A 20,456-nucleotide genomic window follows, 5' to 3' on the forward strand; every position below is an offset into this window, starting at 1 on the left:
TTGGTATCGTTGTCATAGGTTGTGTAGTAGTGTGCTGTGTAGTGCATAAGGAATGCTTGTGTTTGCTTCAGTATAGATGTGAGGTGAGAGGGGTCCCTATGCATGCATTGCAAAAATGTCGAAGTAGATTTCATGATACTAGGCTTATTTCTGGCTCCGGACGGGCGCGAGAACTCCTGGGCTTAACAGTGTGTACAAGAGTACATAACGTAAAAAACATTCGTAGGCTGTGGGATGGTCTTCAGGGGCTGCGGTCTGCCGCAATATTGGTGCACGTGTGGCTCGATCGCAGACCTGTAGGATAAGAGCTGTGGGTTGTAGGTTAGCTTGGAAAAAACATTGTTTTGGCAGTTTTCTGGAAAATTCTTGTTTCCTTTTTACCGATACACTATGGCTCCATGGTGAGCAGTATTTTCTGTCGGGATACTGGAAGTAGGTGCTAGCAATTTTAGGTAATCGTGAGTTTAAGCTGGTTTAGTGCTATTTATACTTTGGTTTCCCCCTCTCCTTGCTGCGGTGGGGACAGTAATTTTCCTCTGTGGGCTGCTCCGTTCAAAGGTGTTTTTTAACCAGTGCATGGGTGTTCTTTTGACCTGCATGGGTTACTTGCAACTGCGAGGGTAAATGGATGTTTAATCTTTAGGCTGTTTCCGTTGAAATATGGACGTCCCTCGGGTTTCTGCACGTGTTGCGTAATGAGATTTTCTCTTATGAGGTTGGTTTTTGGGTTACGTTCTCCTTCTGGAAGGTTTGGGCTGGTTTTGGTGGGTCCAGTTTGGTGTTTACCAATGCTGCTTTTAACCCCTTCGATGCGTGCGTCGGCCAACGGCCGTCGCGAGCACTACCTCCGTAGTGCTGCGCATGTCCTTTGGCAGACGTGGCCCAACCTGCACAAGATTTCACCCGCACCTCGGCGGATTTTACGCTGCGGTTAACGGGTTAACTCCGCATATCGGAGGTAGTGGGGGGGCGCGATTATTTGTGGCCCCCGGATGGTCCTCCAGGGGAATGGCTAGAATCGTGTTGGTGTGTGCTGTGTTTTTCTCAATCTGGTGTGCCATTGGGACTCGTGTGCTTGGCTTGATGTGGGTAACGCTAATGGACGCTATGGATTTTTCCCTATGGCCTGGGGTCATGTCGCTGAGATTCTTTCTGTGGCACCTGTGGTTCAGATTTGGCCATGACTGGGATCGGACCAGTTGCTTCCTTGAACGGTGTTTCACGGGGCCCTTTTTATCGTATTTGAGAGACTGGGTGCGGTGGTGAGCCTATCCATACACCTTGTGCAAGGTGCTGCGATGGTCATCTAGGGAAACCCATTCTCTCCCGTCACACTCCTCTCCCTCGGATTTAGGATGCTTTTGGGTCTGCCGCCCTTTGCAGGAATCGGGGGCTTCTTATTTATTTATTTATTTATTTTTGAGATTTATACAGCGCGTACAATTGCCCGTAGGCGTCTCGGCGCTAGAAACTTTGAATGTATTCCCGAGGTTAAGCCGGTAACTATTCTTGATCAAACAGCCAGGTCTTTATCTTTCTGCGGAAATGCATCAGAGATGGGCTGTCTTTGATGGATGCTGGCAGGGAGTTCCATAACCTGGGAGCTGCCATAAGGAAGCGTCCATCGCCCCAGTTAACTGTTTTTGTTCGTGGTATTTGAAGGATTTTAAGGTTGTAGATCGGAGCGATCTTATGGAGGACTGGTATCTGAGATGGGATTTCAGGAAATGTGGACCACAGTTGTGCAATGCTTTATAGCGTATGCACAGCGCTTTAAACTTGATCCGGTTTCGAATCTTGTGCCAATGCAAGTCCCTTATAGTCTCAGAGATTGGTGAGAACTTAGGGATTCCAGATAGGAGGCGGGCTGCAGCATTCTGGATGGTCTGCATTTTGTTGGTCACTCTTGCTTGGGCGTTGATGAATAAGCCGTTACAATAGTCAAGAGATGACAGCATGAGGGTGCTTACCAGCGTCTTACCTGCTGAGGTTGGTAAAAACGGCATGATTTTCTTGATAAACCTAAGTTTGTGATGGGCTGTTGCTGCTATTTTATTTGAGTGGGCCATAAAATTTAATTTATCGTCAAAAATCACCCCCAGATTTCTGACGGTGATGGCTGGTGTAGGTGGTGTTCCGTGCGTGGGGGGGCCACCAGGTGTTTGACCATCCTGGGGAGAGATGTCCAAATATGACTACCTCCGTTTTTTCGGCATTTAACTTTAAACAGTTAGAGGCCATCCACTCACCGATCGCCCGCATGCCCTCTTGGAAGTTTTCAGCCACCTTGTCTTCATTCCCGTTAATGGCCAACACAAGCTGGGTGTCATCCGCGTACGAAGTAAGGCTCATCCCATAGGCCTTGATGACAGAGGCCAGGTCCGACACGTAGATATTGAATAGTGTCGGACTAAGGGATGAGCCTTGGGGAACCCCACACGGTAGTGACAGCTTGTGCGATTGGAAGGGCCCCAGTGTGACCACCTGTGATCTACCGGCCAAGAAGGAGAGCAGATTTCTAGCCATGTGGCGGATACCCAGGTTTTCGGCACGGTCGACCAAGATCTTGGGGTCGACCGTGTCGAAGGCTGCCGACAGATCGAGCAGTACGAGTATTGCTGTACCTCCCTGGTCCCGGATCACTCTTATGTCCTCTGTAGCTTTTATTAAGGCAGTTTCGGTTCCATGGAACTTGCGGAAACCAAATTGGGTGTTGTCCAGTAGTTGATGTTTTTCTATGAACTCTGAGAGTTGTGAGTTCATAGCCTTTTCCACTACCTTTGCTAAAAAGGGGAGACTGGCTATGGGGCGGTAGTTTTTTGGTTGGTCCTTGTCCAAATTAACTTTCTTAAGTAGGGGTTTGACCAAGGTATTTTTAAGGGAGTCAGGGTATATCCCAGTTCTGAACATTGTGTTGCAGATTGATACAATGTCAGGGGAGAGATAGTCCATGATCGGACGAATGACTTTTAGAGGACAAGGATCTAATGCTGAGCCTGATTTGATTGTGGCCGTTGTTTCCTTGATTTGTGTTTCTCCAAGGTCTAAGAACTGAGAAAGTTCGATATTGTTGGTCCCGTTGTTAGATATGAGGGGGCTGATTACTGTTTTTGTGGAAAATGCTTGATATATATCATTTACCTTTGTGAAAAAGAAATCAGCCAGAGAATCACAAAAGACTTGGGATTGTGGAGGATTCAGGTCCGGTGCGTTTCCCGCTAAGACCTTAGTTATCTCAAAAAGTTTTTTACTTGAGTTTTTAGCAGAATTGATTTGTTCAGTGAAATAAGATTTTTTTGTCTCGACAATAAGAGCTTTGTATTGTCCGAGTGCTTCCTTATAGCTGGTCTTGCTTTCCGCGCTGTAGGATCTGCGCCAATGTCTCTCCCTGTTTCTACAGAATTGCCTCTTAATACGGAGCTCCTCTGTAAACCATGGGGCGGATGGCGTTGCTCTGTTTCTAGAGAGTATTTTAGTTGGGGCTAAGGAGTGGGTGGCGGTACCTATCCACTCCTGAAATTGTCAATGTGTTTTATTGAGGCCAATGTCCTCAAACCTGTTTGAGGTGTATCTGCCTATCTGTGGGATTGATCAGGGTTTTCCCTGGGTGCGCGTTTGTCTTTGGGCTAAGTGCAACCCCACCTGTGACCTGTGAATTGGCAGGCTCGGGTTTGGGTCGCAGGGCCTTTCTGACCACATATCTCTGACTCGAAGTTGATAGGGTGGCCCCCTGGGTGAATCGGACAGTAATTATGAGTTTGCTAAAATGTGTACAATTAACATGGCGGTCATTGATATCCTTTTTACCGACTTCCTCAGTATTGTGTGTACAGTCATCCATGCGTACATCGGTATTGTCTTTACTGCGATTGACATTGTTGTTGTTTCTACTGCTATCGACATTGTGAGCACATTTTATGGTTTGCATCGACATTGCATTTATTGGTATTGCAGTTGTGGAGCCTGCATTTATCAAGGTGTGTAATTACATTGTATTCATGGATATTCACATGTAGTTCACCTTATTTAGATGTATACGGATACTTTATTTTTCGACAGTGGTCTTGGGGTAAGGGTAAACATCTAGGTCAACCCTCCACTCCCACCCCATCCTTTAACAGATTTTGAATCTGGAAAAAATCTATCATCACTTGCAATCCGGTATTACATTTGGGAAGTTCATATATGAAAGAGCATTTATAAGCCCATCAAATATGATAGTAGAATCATCCCATGGGGGGTGGGGGTTATGCAACACAAAAAATTGAGGTTTGACCCTTGTAAGGCGAATTGAGGGTGGGGAGGAGGATAGACCTTCAATTAAAATGGACACCCAATTGAACTGCTTTTACAGCAAATATAGCGCAATTGAAGATTCTTCTATTTTATTCAAACTAGCGCAGGACCAGTTAGTGGGGGGTAGTGTTGCGATCCTTATTGCTGAAATGATGGATGGTATGCTCAAACTTAAATAAAGCCATGGCCTTCCTTGTTCCTTACGAATAATGTCCTTTTGTAAGCAGTCACTCCTCGAATGGTTGTAACACATTTTGGCTGATGTGAATTTGAGTCTTGTCAGGAATGGGCCTGGTGAAAACCCTTTTTCTGCATTTAAGCAAAAAGTGCTCATTGGAAATCAACTTGTTCGTGATAGGGAGACATACGTCAATTGTGATGAAAATTATGATGGGGTTTCGTGAGCTGAGGAAGCAAACGCAGATTAACTGACTGGATAGACTTGGTTTCTGAGCAATGATTTTGAGTAAGTGAGATCATCTAGTCACACCAATTGTGTGGCGTTATTCTGTTCAATGCGTGCTCCCCTAATTCTTGTGCTTGCATCCTTTTAAAGAGAAAGGGCATATTAAACATTCACTTAGCAATTAATTTTGTTATATGCAATAAAAAAGAAGGTTGCAGTTCTCTGATGAAAGATCTTGGTATGTATTTCCTTGTAGAGGAGTTGTTTCTGTCCAGTCTTCTTTATTTCTCATGAATCAAACTTTTATCAGTCTGCCTGCATTCTGCAGGCTGCAAGGTCTTTCGGGGGACGCTTGGTAAGAAGGCGCCTTAGGCCTTCTAAATGCACTTCACCATTGGTTGATGACGTAAATGAAGTCTTAGTTGATTTTTTTGCGTGGTGTATAAACTTTATTTACTGCTTTAGCAGTATTCTTCAAGACCAGATGAAGCAGCACTTCAAGCAGAAACTTCATATTAGTAACAAACACATTCATAAATCTAAAAAATGCAGAGTCTATGTTGAGGACAAAACAATGAACACACATCAGGTATGGTCTTGTCTCTTGGAGCAGGCTGAAAAAGCCACATGACGGTAACAAAATAGAGACGGGTTTGAGTGGGAGTCAAGGTCAATTGTTGTGATGCAACACCTGTGCTTCTGGCAGTGTAAAACAGAACAATACCTTAAAGTGAAATGGGCCAGGGATTAAATGGCAAAAACGTAAGGACAAAAAAACTAAAAGTTGAATAACCTAAAAAGGCAAACATTAAATTATTGGTAGTCCATGCAGAATAGGTAGTGCACCTCAAAAAACAGGCCTAAAGTGCACTGTTCGAAGTCCTGTTAAAGATAGTGGATACTCTTCCAAGCCCTTTGTAATATCTTGTTAATTCACTATGTGGAGTGACTAGAAGCGAATTAAAGGCACTGCTAAGCAAGAACTAGGCCAAAAGTGCAAGATGGAGTACTTACTCAGGGATGTGTCTGAAAGCAACACAGTATCGCCCTTTTCAGGTTTTTGTTTGTGCATACAAGTATTTCAAGATGGTCACCCTCAATGGAAACCTGGCATAAGCGACTGGGGAGGGCCTAAAATATAACTGTGTGGATACTTGAAATTTATTTTTTAAATATCTCCCAATATGAAGATATTATAAAAAAAGAAAATATATATAAACAAACTTTCACAGGAGTTGGTAAGGAAAAGACCTGCTACTATAATGACAGCTCTTTGGAATGATGAGGTCATGGATTTATTTTGCAAACCATGAGCAATATGCCTGCTGCAGAAAGTAGTATATTTACAATGTGTTAATGCTTCATCTCAACTGATGTTAAACTGCTGCTACCATAATACAGACCAAAAGACTGACAAGGAAAATATAATTCCACATTTCTCCCCTATGACAGTGTGCCTCAACCATTCAACTAGCTGATTTGTTGAATATCAATGTGGTATCTAAATCTGCATCTGAAAAAAAAGTTCCACTGTGGGCAGCTCATCTGGGTTATTTGTCTATTGAAATCCATTACTTACCATCTCTTGCTGGGGCAAAGCATATTTAGGTCATTCCAGCTCAGTACTCCCAGTAATGTTTTCCATACACTTTTGATTCTTCTGAGAGTGTTACTTTCATTGCTGGATAACCCTTCCATTGCCAAGCATGTCGCACTACCGATGATAGAACTGGGATACAGGAGGCGTGTCCATTTTCTTCCACTTGGTGGCATTGATTGTCTTTTTTGCCCCTAGACATTACAACATCTTGCCCCATGACTGCATGGCGAGGCGTTCATATCCCTTTGGCTTAAGCCGAGGATCATTGTTTCAGCTGTTAATTGCAAAGGGTACCCTATGTAAAGTTCTTGCGACTTCCTTCCAAAAGTGTTCTTTGTGAACAGTCCCACCAAATGTGTAGAGGGTCCCCTCCACTTTCTGCATCACTTCAACTAGTCTCAGGATATATACGATGAGGGTGTATAACAGCCATGTATAGTTTTATAGTCGATCTCCCTTCTAACTGATGACGAACAGCTGTGTACGTCTCTCCTTAAGTTCTGAATGTTTCTGGATAAAAATATTAAGTGCTTTCTTCCATTATAACATGACACCAGCTGGGTCTGGCATCTTTGTTTAAAAGTATTGAATGTAATTTTAAATAACTCTATTAGTGCCTATAATTTTGAGAGAGAGGGTTTCAGTTGGGCCTTTCTCCCTGTTGGCTATCTTCTGAAGTTTAGACTTGAGTGCCCATTATCTAATCTGAGTATATCTCAGTCTATCCCACTGTTATTAATCTTTGGATTTGCATTGTAAATATGACTTGATTTGATCTACATGCTACGTATCCAAGAACATCGTACAGATACCCAACCACCATTTCCGAAAGGGAGTTTCATGGAGTGCAGGAATGAATTTAGGATTCCGAGAGATCGCATGCATGGCTAGGGGAAGGTGGGAAATCCTCTCGCATTGGTCATTCTGTCCCATATTCTAAGGGTGCAATTGACTGTAGTGCTCAGTTGCACATTTTGACGTGTGTGATTTTTGTCAAGCCACAGCATATGTCATAGAGGCCTAGTCACAATAGCATGACCCTTGTGCACCGCTCTACCTCTATCCATAGCTGGGTTGCTACATAATATAGATATAAATTTGGCAAAGCCGTACCTCTCCATGTCCTAGATTGCAATAAAAGATTCTGCTAGATACGTGGTCAAGTCTTGCCCAATATAAAATTCAATATTTTCTGTATCTCGTGTATGAATGAGCTCTCAAAAAAGGCTTGGAAGGAGTTGAAATATACAGAGTAGGCATTGTAGAACATTAATTTGAACAGCTTTTTTTCTTTACTGACCAGCATATGAGCAACTTGTGATAGTCATTCAAGCATTCAAGTCCTATTATTTTTTTTGATGTCCACCACTAAAGGGGGGTAGTTTACATAACATATGTCTTTGTAAAGCGCACGTTCACTCCTGACTGGGCATCTTGGCGCTGAATAACAGATGTTTGTTACCCAACTCAATGGTACTCATTTTATCGACCTCAGATGGATGAAAGGCTGAGTGGACCCGCTGGGATGTCGACCTGTGAGGTCGAACACAGGCCCCTGCAGTGGATGCATTAGTCCACTGAGCCACCAGACCCGGCTTACCTTAAAAAGGTCTGAGATTTTCGGTATACTTTTCATGCTAAGATATTTTACCTGTCCCACGACCCATTTTATAGGATAGGTCACTTTCTAGATGGACCACCAATTCTGGAGGAAAGGATACATTTAAGATGTTGGATTGGTCATAGTTGATTCTATACCCAGATTCCTTTACAACCCTGTGCAGCTGCTTAATAATGTATTTGGAGAAATGTCAGTCATGTGCTCAGGACGATCAAGACCTCCTCAGCATGTTAGTTAATCTTTTACTTATTAGCCTCAAACAGGGTCCTGCTTGACATCTGTGTCCAATGTTATCAAAAGACCAACCGTTCAATGGAAAGGCCAAAAAGTTGGGCATATGTTGGGATATCCCTGCCACATACTGCTGTGGAAGCCAAACAGTTGTGAGAGTTTTGTTAAAGGCTATCTTTGCTATGAGCCTCTCATATTTTGACAAGACCAGTTTTCTATTTCGGACCTAATCTTATGACTTGTAGGACTAGTGACGGGAAGGACCAATCCACTTGATTGAATAATTGTGAACTCGGAGAAGGCAGAACGGAATGTTTTTTTTTTCTCTCAACCTTTTTGACCAAGTGGATTGCCCTCTGTTTATATCAAGCGCATGCCTGTTTTTGACAGAGCAGCCAGGTTTAGGATGGGCAAGTGTGGGCAGTAAATGATTTAGCCACATGGCCAGAATTTAGTGTGTATGACAGGCAAAACCGCATGCCCATCCCCAGTTTAGTGACTAAGGTAAGCTAAGTTTTGTTTTTCTTTAATGGGACATTAAGCAAGTCTGTTAAAGATTTTTGACTGGGGGTGTATAATTTAAACGTAACTGATATGAGTGTGTGATTTTATTTGTGTGGCACTCATTGGTTAGAATTGGGTTGGAGACTTGTATGGCGTTGTCTTTTTCACAAGAAATGTAATTTTGCGAGTAAGAAGTATATTGGGTTCTGTGTTTCACTAGCTTAGTGTTTGCTAAAATAAGGCCACGCTATGACACACATTTTCTTCTAGTGCATTTTCATTTGCCGCCTTTTCTTCCTGGGGGTTTCTACACTTTGATCCTTTGCGTCAATGTTAGGGTCTTGTTGAGTATACACCCACACTTTCTGTGTACATGTGCCGCAGTATCCTTACTTACTCATTTGACTCATGTTTTTCCGTTTTAACACCTTAATGTCTCAAGATTGCTAACAGGTAAAAACTTCCTGCTTCATGTCTGTCAAGCAAGAGAGTGGTAGGGTGAATTTTCCCAGTAAGGGTGCATCGTAGCTTATCGGTTAAAACCGTAAAATGTCGCATTGCATTGAATGCAGTATGTGTCAACTAAGGCAGAAGAACCAGAACAGTTAAATGCACCTTCCGCAGCCATAGAAGAATTTGCTGTCCACTGGACTAGCAGCTGAGAGTTCAAGACTGTTGATCCACACCCGCAATGTTGACTTCTGTCTTTGAGTTGTCCAGTAGTAGCAGAACGATTGTCTGAATCAATATTTTGGCCTACATGAGACGCCATTTAGTGGTGTCCTGTTGGTACATACAATTATTTGAGTAATGTGTAGCACATTTTGTATTTTGCACATCTACGTGTGCGCTTTAGGTGCATGACCATTTAATGTTTGTGATCCCTACAATGCAGGATTTCTTTGGGGTCTTCATTTAGTGTATAATGTGCACACCTGGTAATACTATTAGTGCTTAGTTCTTCTCTCACGTTGCTTCTTAACACTTTTCTCTTTATCTTTGCAAGCCTAAACTGTACAGATCTGTAATCGAAGATGTTATCAATGATGTCCGTGAACTGTTTCTGGATGAAGGAGTGGATGAACAAGTCCTTATGGAACTCAAAACGGTAAGCCCTCTAAACTGGAAAGTTTCCACCCCCCAAGCTGTATCACGTCAGTTTTGCTAGAAGATAAATGCCGAGGTATTCCCTTTCTGAATTCGTGATCGAGTGGTACCGAGTTTACCAGCCCTAGTGACCGTGGTTAAATAATTGGTGCCATGATCTGCTTTGACAGGTAACTCAAAGCAAGGCAGAGCTAGGAAACGAAGTTTCTGATTATTGCTTGTTTGCTAAAGCGTTGTCTGGTTAAAATTGTCTATCCATCAGTGGCTTTAGTGGGAACAATGGAAAGCACCTTGACGTGAGCTGAGGCACATTAGGCACTCTGTGGAAAGTCATAATCTGGGTAAAAAAAGAAGCGATATTAGTCAGTCTTGTGCCAAACCAGTCTATCTAACACGGAGTAGCTTACCCCGGGTCGAGTTCATGTTTTAAGGTAGTACTGGAATCAGTCACCTTTTGGTACAACTGAATTTCCAAAGTAACACGAAGGTATGCAGGAGGAGTGAACGGTAAGTGCGGGGGGTTAGAAGTGCTGCATCCTCTCTAGTTTTGGACGGTATGTTTAAAAGCACTTGAAGTCTGAATAATCCCCTTGCTGGGGTCGCCTGCTATTTAAATGGGTTGTATAGTGGAATGCAACGTGGTGATGGAGGCACAAGTTTTGTTTTTATTGCTGAACTTGTTCCATGTTGTAATGCCAGAAACGTGTGAAATGGAGCTCATTGCAACAGAGTTTTTTGTTTTCTTAATGTTTATTTTGGTATTCACAACTGATTTGCCTAATGGCGAGATTAGCTAATTAATGGCATCCTCCCCACTAAAATATATGATTATGAATGTAGACTTGGCATTGATTTAATTACTTGACCAACTAGAAAACATAGAAGTGACTCTAGTTCGATATTTAAATTGATGTGCTTACTTGGTCTAGTAAAAAGATCACTTTTTTAATGGGTGGGGACTTTTTTTTTTAATCTCCTGTGGATATTTAACCCTCCTTTCCCACCTTTTGCTTGTGAAGCAACAGTTTTTATAGCACTCTTCAATTAATTTCCTACTATATTTTATTTGCCACATCATTGAGAAAGTTGTTTGCTTTTTTGAAATGTGATTCTGTAAATGTGTAGGTCAATTTCGCAAAAGCTCTTTCCTCATCCCCCCCCTCATTTCACAATTGCTAGTCCCTGCAGTGAGCGTAGACACTGAGTGAGTATGAAATCGAGGTGCTTTCTTCTGTCAAACTCAATGGTAGCATACTATAGACAAGCATTTGCAATAGGTCTCCCATCTACGAAAGTTTGAGCTATTGGCCTTGTAAATGACAATGCCTTTTATTTATGAGTTTTGAAAACCTGCAAGCGGTGCGTAGACAAACACTTTGTACTTATAGTCGTTGATTAAGAGAAACAAGGCTGGCAGTAAAAGCGGTGCAGTTACTGCCAGTCTTACTTATCTTTAGCAACAACTATAAGTACAAACTGTGTGTTTACTCACCGCTTGCAGGTTTTCAAAACTCATAAATAAAAGGCATTGTCATTTACAAGGCCAATAGCTCAAATGCGAGCCCTATAGCATTGCAAATGCTTGTTTTCCATGCCACTCAGATCCTATTTCCTGCCCCTTCATTGGAGGCTTGCAGCTGGTTTTCTGGCTGAGTAAAGACATCCTCGGATATCGCTCATTTGCTGCTTTCCTAGAGCCTGGATTGAATAGTGGTCGCGCCGGGCACTGTCCTTGGGAAGAGCACCCTCCATGCTGGAGATCAGAGTGAGCAACATCATTTCTGATTATCGCTCATTTTCACTGCCTCTATTTACTCTCCCTAAACTCGGTTGAACGTCAGAAACCTCTCTATGTTTTAAGGCAGATTAGCAACGACAAACAAATGAGCGACAAAAAGATAAAAATGCTTGTTTATATGTACAAGTCTTCAGACATTGCTTTATCGTATGGATTTGTGAGAAATTCACTATGAAACAGATTTTGGCTCATGCCATGGACTGTTTGTACTATCTGGACTATATTGTTCTGAGTGCTGCGTTAAAATTAATGCACGTCTGTTACTGCCAAGTCACTCAACTCTGAGCGTAAAGTTATGTTAATGCTGAAAGTCCTATCACACTTCCGCTAGTGATGACATGTGCAGAGCACGTGTGATTTGCATATGTGGTAAACATGTGTTAATAGTGTCACCCAGGGGTGTTCAAGCCAGGTCCGAAAGGACTTGGACACATTTTCAGTAAGATCCCAGCTGCCTAGGAAAAGTGTTCTGTCTAGATGAAAAGTGTGTACGTATATTTTATGCACATATCTTTAAAGTTTGTCATGAATCCTGCCCTCCTGGACTACGGTTGGACACCCCTGATGTACTGTACATGACAAAAGTCATGAGTTTTCAACATGACGTCGGCAGGGTACAGATGACTGCATCGTGCACTGTTGAGATGAAATCTAACTCCGATGTTCTGGGCAGAGGCGGTGTCGAATGCAGCACTGAGCATTCATTCGCGCCCACGCGTGCCCACGTGTGCTCTCAGTTCGGCCTCTTACAAGGAGGTGGAGTCCGAACTGGTCCCTGGGAGTGTTTCATGGATGCACCAGGCACCTTAAACTCGATACAACACGAAACTATGATCTGTATTCCTGGATCAATGTTCTGCATCGACTGAATGTAGCCACACTACCAAATGACCGGATACGAAGCGCGGTCACAAACCTGGGCAGCTGAGTGAAAATACGAGTTTACGCAGAGAACTTTACTTTGTGTGTGTACTACCTTTGCTTTGAATTCATCGGATAATAAAATGCAGGCTATTATATGTGGAAGTTTTGTCTAATTGTATCTACGTTTATATTACACACATCACAATATGTGGTGTCTACATGAGCTTAAATTGAAGCAGTTAACCATCTCTACACTGCTGAGTTTATCAACATTTGAAGGATAAAAGTCTGAGTGTGCCTCGCTTGGAAGTACACCTCTGACCCACCGGTTACATAGAGATCGCCCCGGCTGGTGCATTGACATACTGCGCTGTCTAGGAGTCCTTCTCGCTCCCTGCCTGGAAGGCCTCTCGCCCCAGACGTGCTGCTGAACGAGCAGACGCCCCCGGAGAAGTGATGTCAGTCATTTGAGCTGAAGTCCTCAGTATTCATTGTGCCTGGAGCAACTTTGTGAGTCCCTTGAGCGCTCTCCGGGGTGAGAGGTCACCGGGGGTGCTAATAGCTCAGTGAAGGGCACGATTGTCAGTCACTGAAACGCTACATCCAGCAGCTCAGCCAACCCCATTAAATGTGGATGTACAAGCTAGTCCAGACACTTTGCGTGTGACTAATTCGAAATACAATAATTTTACAAAGAACATCCTAAATTTAAAGTTCCATCATGGTACGCTTGAAAGAAATCTGACTGGTGAGCTGAAATAGCCCACACATACAACTCTGTGCTTCTCTTTTGACAGTATTGTTTTCTAATTGCATTTCTATAGCGCTTACTACCCCTGACGAGGAGTCAAAGCGCCTTTTCGGCGAGTAGCATGCTACTCCGGAACCCAAGAAGTAGATAATACAGTCGATCTGTTGTGTTTGCTAATGGGTACGGCTGCAGTTATACACCTTTTCACAGCGGCCATAGCGCGGTTACAACGGCTCTGTCGCATGAGTGTAAAGAATTACGGAAGATGATTATTGTAGCGCATGTCCTCTTTTCACGGATAATTGGTTTATAAATGTAGTATTTCAGAATTGGAAGGTTTGTTAAAATGCAATTCTATTTTGCGTTTAAAGACCGAAGTGACGACTCCTCGCCTCTGAATCTTCCATCATACATTAGTTTCAACTTCTCCGAACGTCTGACCCGGCTCGCGGGCTGTAGCTTAATTAGCCCCATTTTGTGACCACCCGTGTGCCATGTCTGAGCTTTCACACTCAAGCAGTCCAGGGCATCTAAGTAAAAGAAGGTTTCTTTATAGAATCCCAACCTTATCCATGGGGAGATTCACACGAGCAACAAAGCACTGCTCACATAAATGCGCACTTGGCCTACATACAGGAACACGAAGCAATATTGTAGCTAAGAATAAGAGATAGGCGTTACAAAAATGCCAGTTTCGGTGAAAGTGAAACTGACACGATAATAAACAAGCCCGGCGGAGCGTGGCGCGCGCGCTTGGCGGGGGAGCGCATTCCAGGCGGGGGAGCGGACCATTTGAAGTGCTCCCAAAAGTGGAGTGCATGACGGCACGATGCGCGTGATTGTGCGCGTGCTAGCCATGCAATCCGCTTTTGGGAGCACTTTGAAAAGCCCTTTTACAATAGTCTCGCTTTGCGATCGCTTACGCGATAGCAAGGCGAGACCTAAAAAACGTGTATAAAGGTTTTTTTTTTGTCTCATCTGCAGTTAGGAAAACACTTATTTGAAGGGATCTTTTTCTTGAAATTAACTTCTCCTTTTGCTCCCTATCCACATTTGGATGCCATGACAACTGGGGGCATAGACTCACGCTGCTTACCTTAACGTTTTCCGACCTGATGTATAAATCGTCTCTAAAGATAACCCCTCAGTGCTGTTACCATTAACCAGGCAATCCACCAGGAAAACAAATCGCTTGTGAATGCTACCCTATTGAGGTTTTTCTGCAGCCCATTTGGTTTGTATGCAAATAGCTTTACCAATGTCTTTGTGAAATTTCTGCATATGTACTTAATGTTTCTTCTTTTATTTAAATCCAGCTGTGGGAGAGCAAGCTAATGCAGTCCAAAGCGGTTGATGGCTTTCATACTGAGGAGCAGCAGCTTTTACTTCAGGCTCAACAGCAGCAGCAACAGCAACACCAGCACACACACCACCAACCGCATCACCTACCGCAGCAGCACCACCAGCAACAGGCTGTGCAGCATCAAACTCAAACACAGCAGGTCCTCATGCCAACTTCGCACCAAGGTCAGACACCAGACCGCATTGGCAAAGTAGCTTTGCATGTTTGACTTCAAAATTGGCTTTTCATATGTTTTGATATGGAAGAGTAAGACACTGAGGCCCCCTTTAGAGTCTTTGATTGTTTGTTTTCACTTGCTACTTTTCCATAGCCTTAAAACTAGAGTGACAACCTATAATTAAACTCTTTAATTGTTTGAAAGAGTAATGTTGAATTTTAAGATATTTAGTTTCAACAATATTTCAAGCGTTCAAATAACTTGACCGTGATCATTAATATGCCCTACACCTTAAAAGGTGGTTTGTAGCAAGAGTTTTCAGCCCAGCTTCCAGCTGCACATGATTAGGTTAAATGAGTAATACCTGCTTCTTCCATTTGGCAACTCCAGCCGTAAATATGGTCATAACAGGAATGTGCTGAGCTTCTATTTGAGCTGTCAAAGCTGATGTGAGTATTGCTCTGAATAGTTGCATTTAATTACTTTGACCTATATACATTGGTGCCAAGATAAAATTCATTGCATGCCTGCAAACATAAGGTGCCACATGGGAATGCTTATTGAGGAGTGCCCCTCCTACTCGGTTCTGAATATGCATTTTTTTTTTTTAAACAGATTTTATTGGTCAAGTTGCATATAGGTCGCAGAGCTCTGCCCTCCAGAGACCGCCAAATCAAGCAGAAGGCATACCTTACAGCAACCGACTTTTTCCCCCCTCCCCCATAAACAACCAAGCACAACAGTGACATTTAACGACCTTGCCCTACCCCCCCACCTCCACTTTCTCCCCCCCCCCCCCCCCAAAAGGTCGCACTAGTCCATATCCCCCCCCACTGCAGCACCAAAGGAGCACTACGCGAGTCTAGCCCCGAGCCCACCACCCCCTTGCTCCTGCCCACTCCTCCCCATAGGCCCACCTCCGGTCTTAATTCAACAGCGTAGGCTCCTCCACCACCGGAAGGTCTTGCCAGAGGCCTCTGTACTCCGCCCATCTCTTCCATATTCTATAGTGTTTACGCGGGCACCCCCGGCCACGAAGATAGGCTGTTCCAGTCCCATGCAGAAGGCTAGATCATTTTTCCAGGCGCCACCGAGGGAGCCCTCGCCGCCTTCCATGTCCTGGCAATATCTCGTTTTGCCAAAGTTAGGCCCAGGAGCAGGAGATGACGTTTGTATATATTCCCCCCTACCCCCTCCAAAACATGCAGCAGCGCCAGTTTCGGTGCCTGGATAAGTTCCCACCCTAGCACCTCTGAAAGACGGGCAAAGACTCCCCTCCAGAAGCGGTCCAATGCCACGCGTTGCCATACAGTGTGTATAAATGTGCCTTCCGTCCGTCCACAACGAAGACAGTCCGGAGAGGCAATCATTCCTGCCCGCCACAACCGTGTCCTAGTGTAGTACACTCTGTGTAGGTATTTGAACTGGACTAGGCGTAAACGAATGGCTATGGTCTCCCCCCGCGGTGACGCCAGGGCCTCTGTCCAATCCTCCTCCTCCAGTCCATCAGCATCTGCCTCCCAGTCCCCCCGAAGTTTCCGTAATGTAGGGGAGCAGTGTATAACCAGGGACCTATAGATGCGCGAAATCTTTTTGTCATGCAGGTCTCCCATAAAAACTTTCGCCTCAACCGGACTGAACTCTGGTATAGACTTCAAGCCCTGCAGGCTAGGAGTCAGCGCATGACGCAGCTGTAGGTAACAATAGAATTGCGCCTGTGGCATATGGAACTCCTCCTGAAGATCCCCAAAAGATTTCAGGGTCGTGCCCCTCAGGACATCGCCCAGGGTGGAGATGCCGATGGCGTCCCACCCCCGAACCCCCCGCCCATTATCCCACAGAGGAGTTTCCTGGGTCAGGACATTCCACCATCCCATGCGCCGCAGCGCCTGCCTCCAAACCGTGAACACCACTCGAGTGACTGGTGGCAGCTGACTCCGCAGCCTCACCGAGTATAATATCGTGTGCAGCGTGTGATTCCCCATGAGATAGCGTTCCAGGGCGTACGTGGGGTCCCCCCTTTCCCCATACCACCCCTCGTTGAGGACCAACAGGTGCGAGGCTTGATAATACGAGAGTAGATCTGGAGACGCCAGACCCCCGCTATAAGTGGATAGGAAGCACGTACGTATGGCCACTCGCACCATCCCCCCTCCTCACAGAAACTGACCCAATACGGAATTCACCACCCGGAACCATTTGGGCAGGATCGGATAGGGATGGTTCTGTAACTTGTACAGGAGTCGGGGGAGCGCGACCATCTTAAAGATGGCCGATCGACCAAACCGCGTCCGTGGCATGCGAGACCAGATCTGAATGTCCGCCCGAACACGATCCCATACCGGTGTCACACTACGCTCCCAGGCCACTGCCGGTACATCCGAGAGCACCACCCCCAAGTATTTCAAGCTGCCTGCCGCCGACTGGACCTCGGTCGCCCACGAGCCCACCTTCAACCGACCTCCCAACACCCACAGCGTGGATTTGCGGGGATTCGTATATAGACCCGACGATTCTCCAAAGATGAGCATTATCTGCAGAAGCAGTGGCCCCGTCCTGTCAATTGCCCTCAGAAAAAAGAGAACGTCGTCTGCGTATAACGCTATTCTATCAGACCCGTGGCCCACTCTAATCCCCTCACCTGGGCGTCTACCCGCACCCAGGCAGCCAGAGGCTCCATGGCGAGGGCGAAAGAGGGCACCCCTGCCACGTTCCCCTCTGTATAGCAAAGGTAGAGGAGGTGGCCCCCGCCACCCGCACCGTCGCCGCCAACCCTGTATACAGAAGTTTCACATAGGAAAGAAAGCGTGGCCCCAAATTGAGTCTAGGAAGCAGAGTAAATAGATAGACCCAGTTCAGGGAATCAAACGCCCTGTCCATGTCTGCCAAAAGTATTGCCGCCGGCTCCCCCAACCTCTGGATCGCCTCAATCGCCACCTGCGCCCTTCTAATATTATGCCGGGTGGCCTGCTGAGGCATGAATCCCGCCTGATCCGGATGCACGAGTGATGTGATATGTGGCAGTAATCGATTGGCCAAGGCCTTCGCCAGGACTTTAGCCTCCACATTTAAGAGAGATGGGACGGTAGGAGGCGTGGTGCTCCGGGGGACAGCCAGGCTTGTAGAATACCACCCCCTCTGCATGCCTCCAATCCGGTGGGAGGCGACCGCTATCCCGAGCCGCCTCCACCACCGCGCGGTAGTGTTGGGCCAACTGCACCTGGTACCGACGGAAAAATTCATTTGGGAACCCGTTAGGGCTGTGAGCCTTCCCAGGGTAGTTCCCCGAGGGCCGCCCCCAATTCCTCCACTGTCAACCGGGCCTCCAACCCGTCCCGCAGCTCATCTGATAGCACCCTGGGGGGCAGATCAACAATAAACATTTCCACCATAGCCGCTGGCAGGCATTCCCTGGGAGCATAAAGGTCCGCAAAGTATGTGGCAAAACTTTCAGCAATTTGCGCAGGATCAGTAATCGGGTTACCCTCCGCGTCTAGTATGCCCGGTAATGATTGCACGTGAAAAGTGCCCTGACACAAGCGATGCAACATCTTACTAGATTTATCCGCCCCCCATTGGTGTACACTGCTGCGCGTCGCCAGCCACACCTGCCGTGCCTCATCCATCTGTAAGGCTGCGCACTCCTGTTGCGCCCACAAAAGCCGACGCACCTCCAGGGCACCCCCCGATTCTCGGCTTTGTCGCTCGATAATTTCTATGTTCGCCTCAGCCCGGATCAGCTTTTCCTTATGCTGCCTGCGAGCCGCTGCACACCACGAGATATCCACCCCTCTCAGCGTGGGCTTTATCGCCTCCCACAGAGAGGCCGTACTCGACAGAGCCCACGTTTGCCAGCAAATACTGTGCGATGGCCTCTCCCATGAGCACTGCATATTCCGTCTTCTGAAGATTCCACACTGCCAGGCGCCACCGAAACGGCTGCCGTCCCCTGCCTGCCTCCAAACGTACGAGCACTGGGGAGTGATCTGAGAGCCCCCATGGCAGAATCAGCGCCTCCACCACCCTCCCAGCCATGCCCCGGGGAACAAAGATGTAATCCAATCTAGAGAAGGAATGGTGAACTGCAGACACATGCGTATATTCCTGAACCGCGCCATGAGCCCGCCGCCAGGTGTCCACCCAGTCCAGGCCTATCACAAGAGAATGTAATTTGGTAGGGGAATCTCTCCCACGGCCCTCCACCCCCCCTGACCTGTCCATACTGGTGCTCATGAAATCGTTCCAGTCCCCACCCACCACAGTCATTACATCCGGCATATCGGCCCACAACGATTGTAGCCGCTCAATGAGATTCCACTGCAACGGGGGAGGGGCATACACGCTACCTAGGATCATAGATTCCCCACCTACCCTACCCCGGAGAAATAAGTAACGACCCTGCCCATCCACCCACTGCTGTTCGTGCGTGTATGGGACCCTGTGATGTATCAGGATAGCCACCCCACGAGACCCTCACAAAGCCTGCGTGAAATACCTGTTGGTACCCATACCGCTGCAAACAGAGGGCCTTTGTGCCCTGGAGATGAGTCTCCTGCAGCAGTAGAATATCCGCCTTCACCCGCTTCGCATGATAGAGTATGGCCCCCCCGCTTTACCTTATCCAATACCCATCTCACATTCCAGCTCAGGATACAGAGACCTCCCTGCATCATCCCCCCCCCACGAGACACGTCCGCCATGGGGGTTTGTAGCACGGTCTTTCGTTCCCATGAAGCCTCGGGGGCGTGCATACAACTTGCAGTGGGCCTGTGGTGGACGTGCGACCTGACCCCAACAACAGCCCTTCCCCAACAAACCCCCCACCCCATACCTCAAAAAAACCCTTTGAAGTATCTTGTCGCGGCGGGGCTGACCCCCCCCCCCCCCACCTCCAACGGAGGGATGCAGGCTTCCCCCGATCAATGGATCCCCAAGTCACAGCCCATAACCTCCAGACTGGACTCCCGCCAGTTCACATCTGACGGTAGATTAAGCCCAGTTCAAGACATCCTGGAAACCACCAATCGAAGTGTCACTACGCAGCACCCGTGTTCTCCATTAAGGATCCAATGACTGTCCCCCAGGGGCCGATCCCCCGCTATCGACAGCTCCTCCGGACTTCGAGCGCTGCCTGGACCTTGATCGCCTGTCCCCTTTCTGCCTCCGGCCACGGGTGCCCCCCGAAGACTAATCTGATTCTCCGCCCAGCAGCGTGTAGGGCCGTCTCGTCCGTCCATCTGAAGACCTCCTCCGGAGTATCAAAGAAGTGCGTGCGGGACCGAAAGACCACTTGGAGTTGGGCTGGAAAGAGCAACGCGTATGGGAGTTTAAGCTCTCAGCCGGGCCTTGGCGGCCATAAAAGACTGACGCTGCTGCTGGACCTTCCGCGTATAGTCCGGGAAGATCAGGATCCTTGAGTTATTGAAAAGGAGGGGTTCTTTGGCCCTGGCCTGCTTCAGGATGGCATCTCTGTCCAAATAGTTCAAGAATTTGGCGATGACCGGCCGCGGGTGGGCCCCCACCGGGGATTTCTGCAAGAGAGCCCGATGAGCCCGCTCCACCACAAAGCACCTGGACATCGCATCAGGGGGCAGCCAGCCCTCTAGCCAAGCGGTGAGAAAGCGCTCCATCTTGCCCTCCGGAAAGCCAATGAATCTGAGATTGTTACGTCTGGCCCGTCATTCCGCATCTTCTGCTCGGTGCATGAGGCCCCTTTGGACAGTCTCCATCGCCGCCACCTTGCGCTTCAACCCTGCAA

The 20,456-nt window shown here is 46.6% G+C and overlaps 1 protein-coding gene across 4 annotated transcripts in view; it reads left to right on the plus strand.

The window, feature by feature from the left end:
* GTF2A1 (general transcription factor IIA subunit 1) overlaps nt 1-20,456 on the plus strand; it is a 208,313-nt gene that overhangs the window by 9,817 nt on the left and 178,040 nt on the right. For 3 of the 4 annotated variants that reach the window (XM_085626610.1, XM_085626609.1, XM_085626607.1), the window contains exons 2-3: nt 9,665-9,766; nt 14,495-14,705. In XM_085626610.1, coding sequence (XP_085482736.1) covers nt 9,665-9,766; nt 14,495-14,705 — 313 coding nt within the window. Of the gene's footprint in view, nt 1-8,616; nt 8,659-9,664; nt 9,767-14,494; nt 14,706-20,456 lie in introns of those variants that run through there. The other variant, XM_085626608.1, reaches the window with a different exon arrangement.

Source organism: Triturus cristatus, chromosome 9, assembly GCF_964204655.1.
Source record: "Triturus cristatus chromosome 9, aTriCri1.1, whole genome shotgun sequence".
In the NCBI taxonomy this organism is placed as follows: domain Eukaryota; kingdom Metazoa; phylum Chordata; class Amphibia; order Caudata; family Salamandridae; genus Triturus; species Triturus cristatus.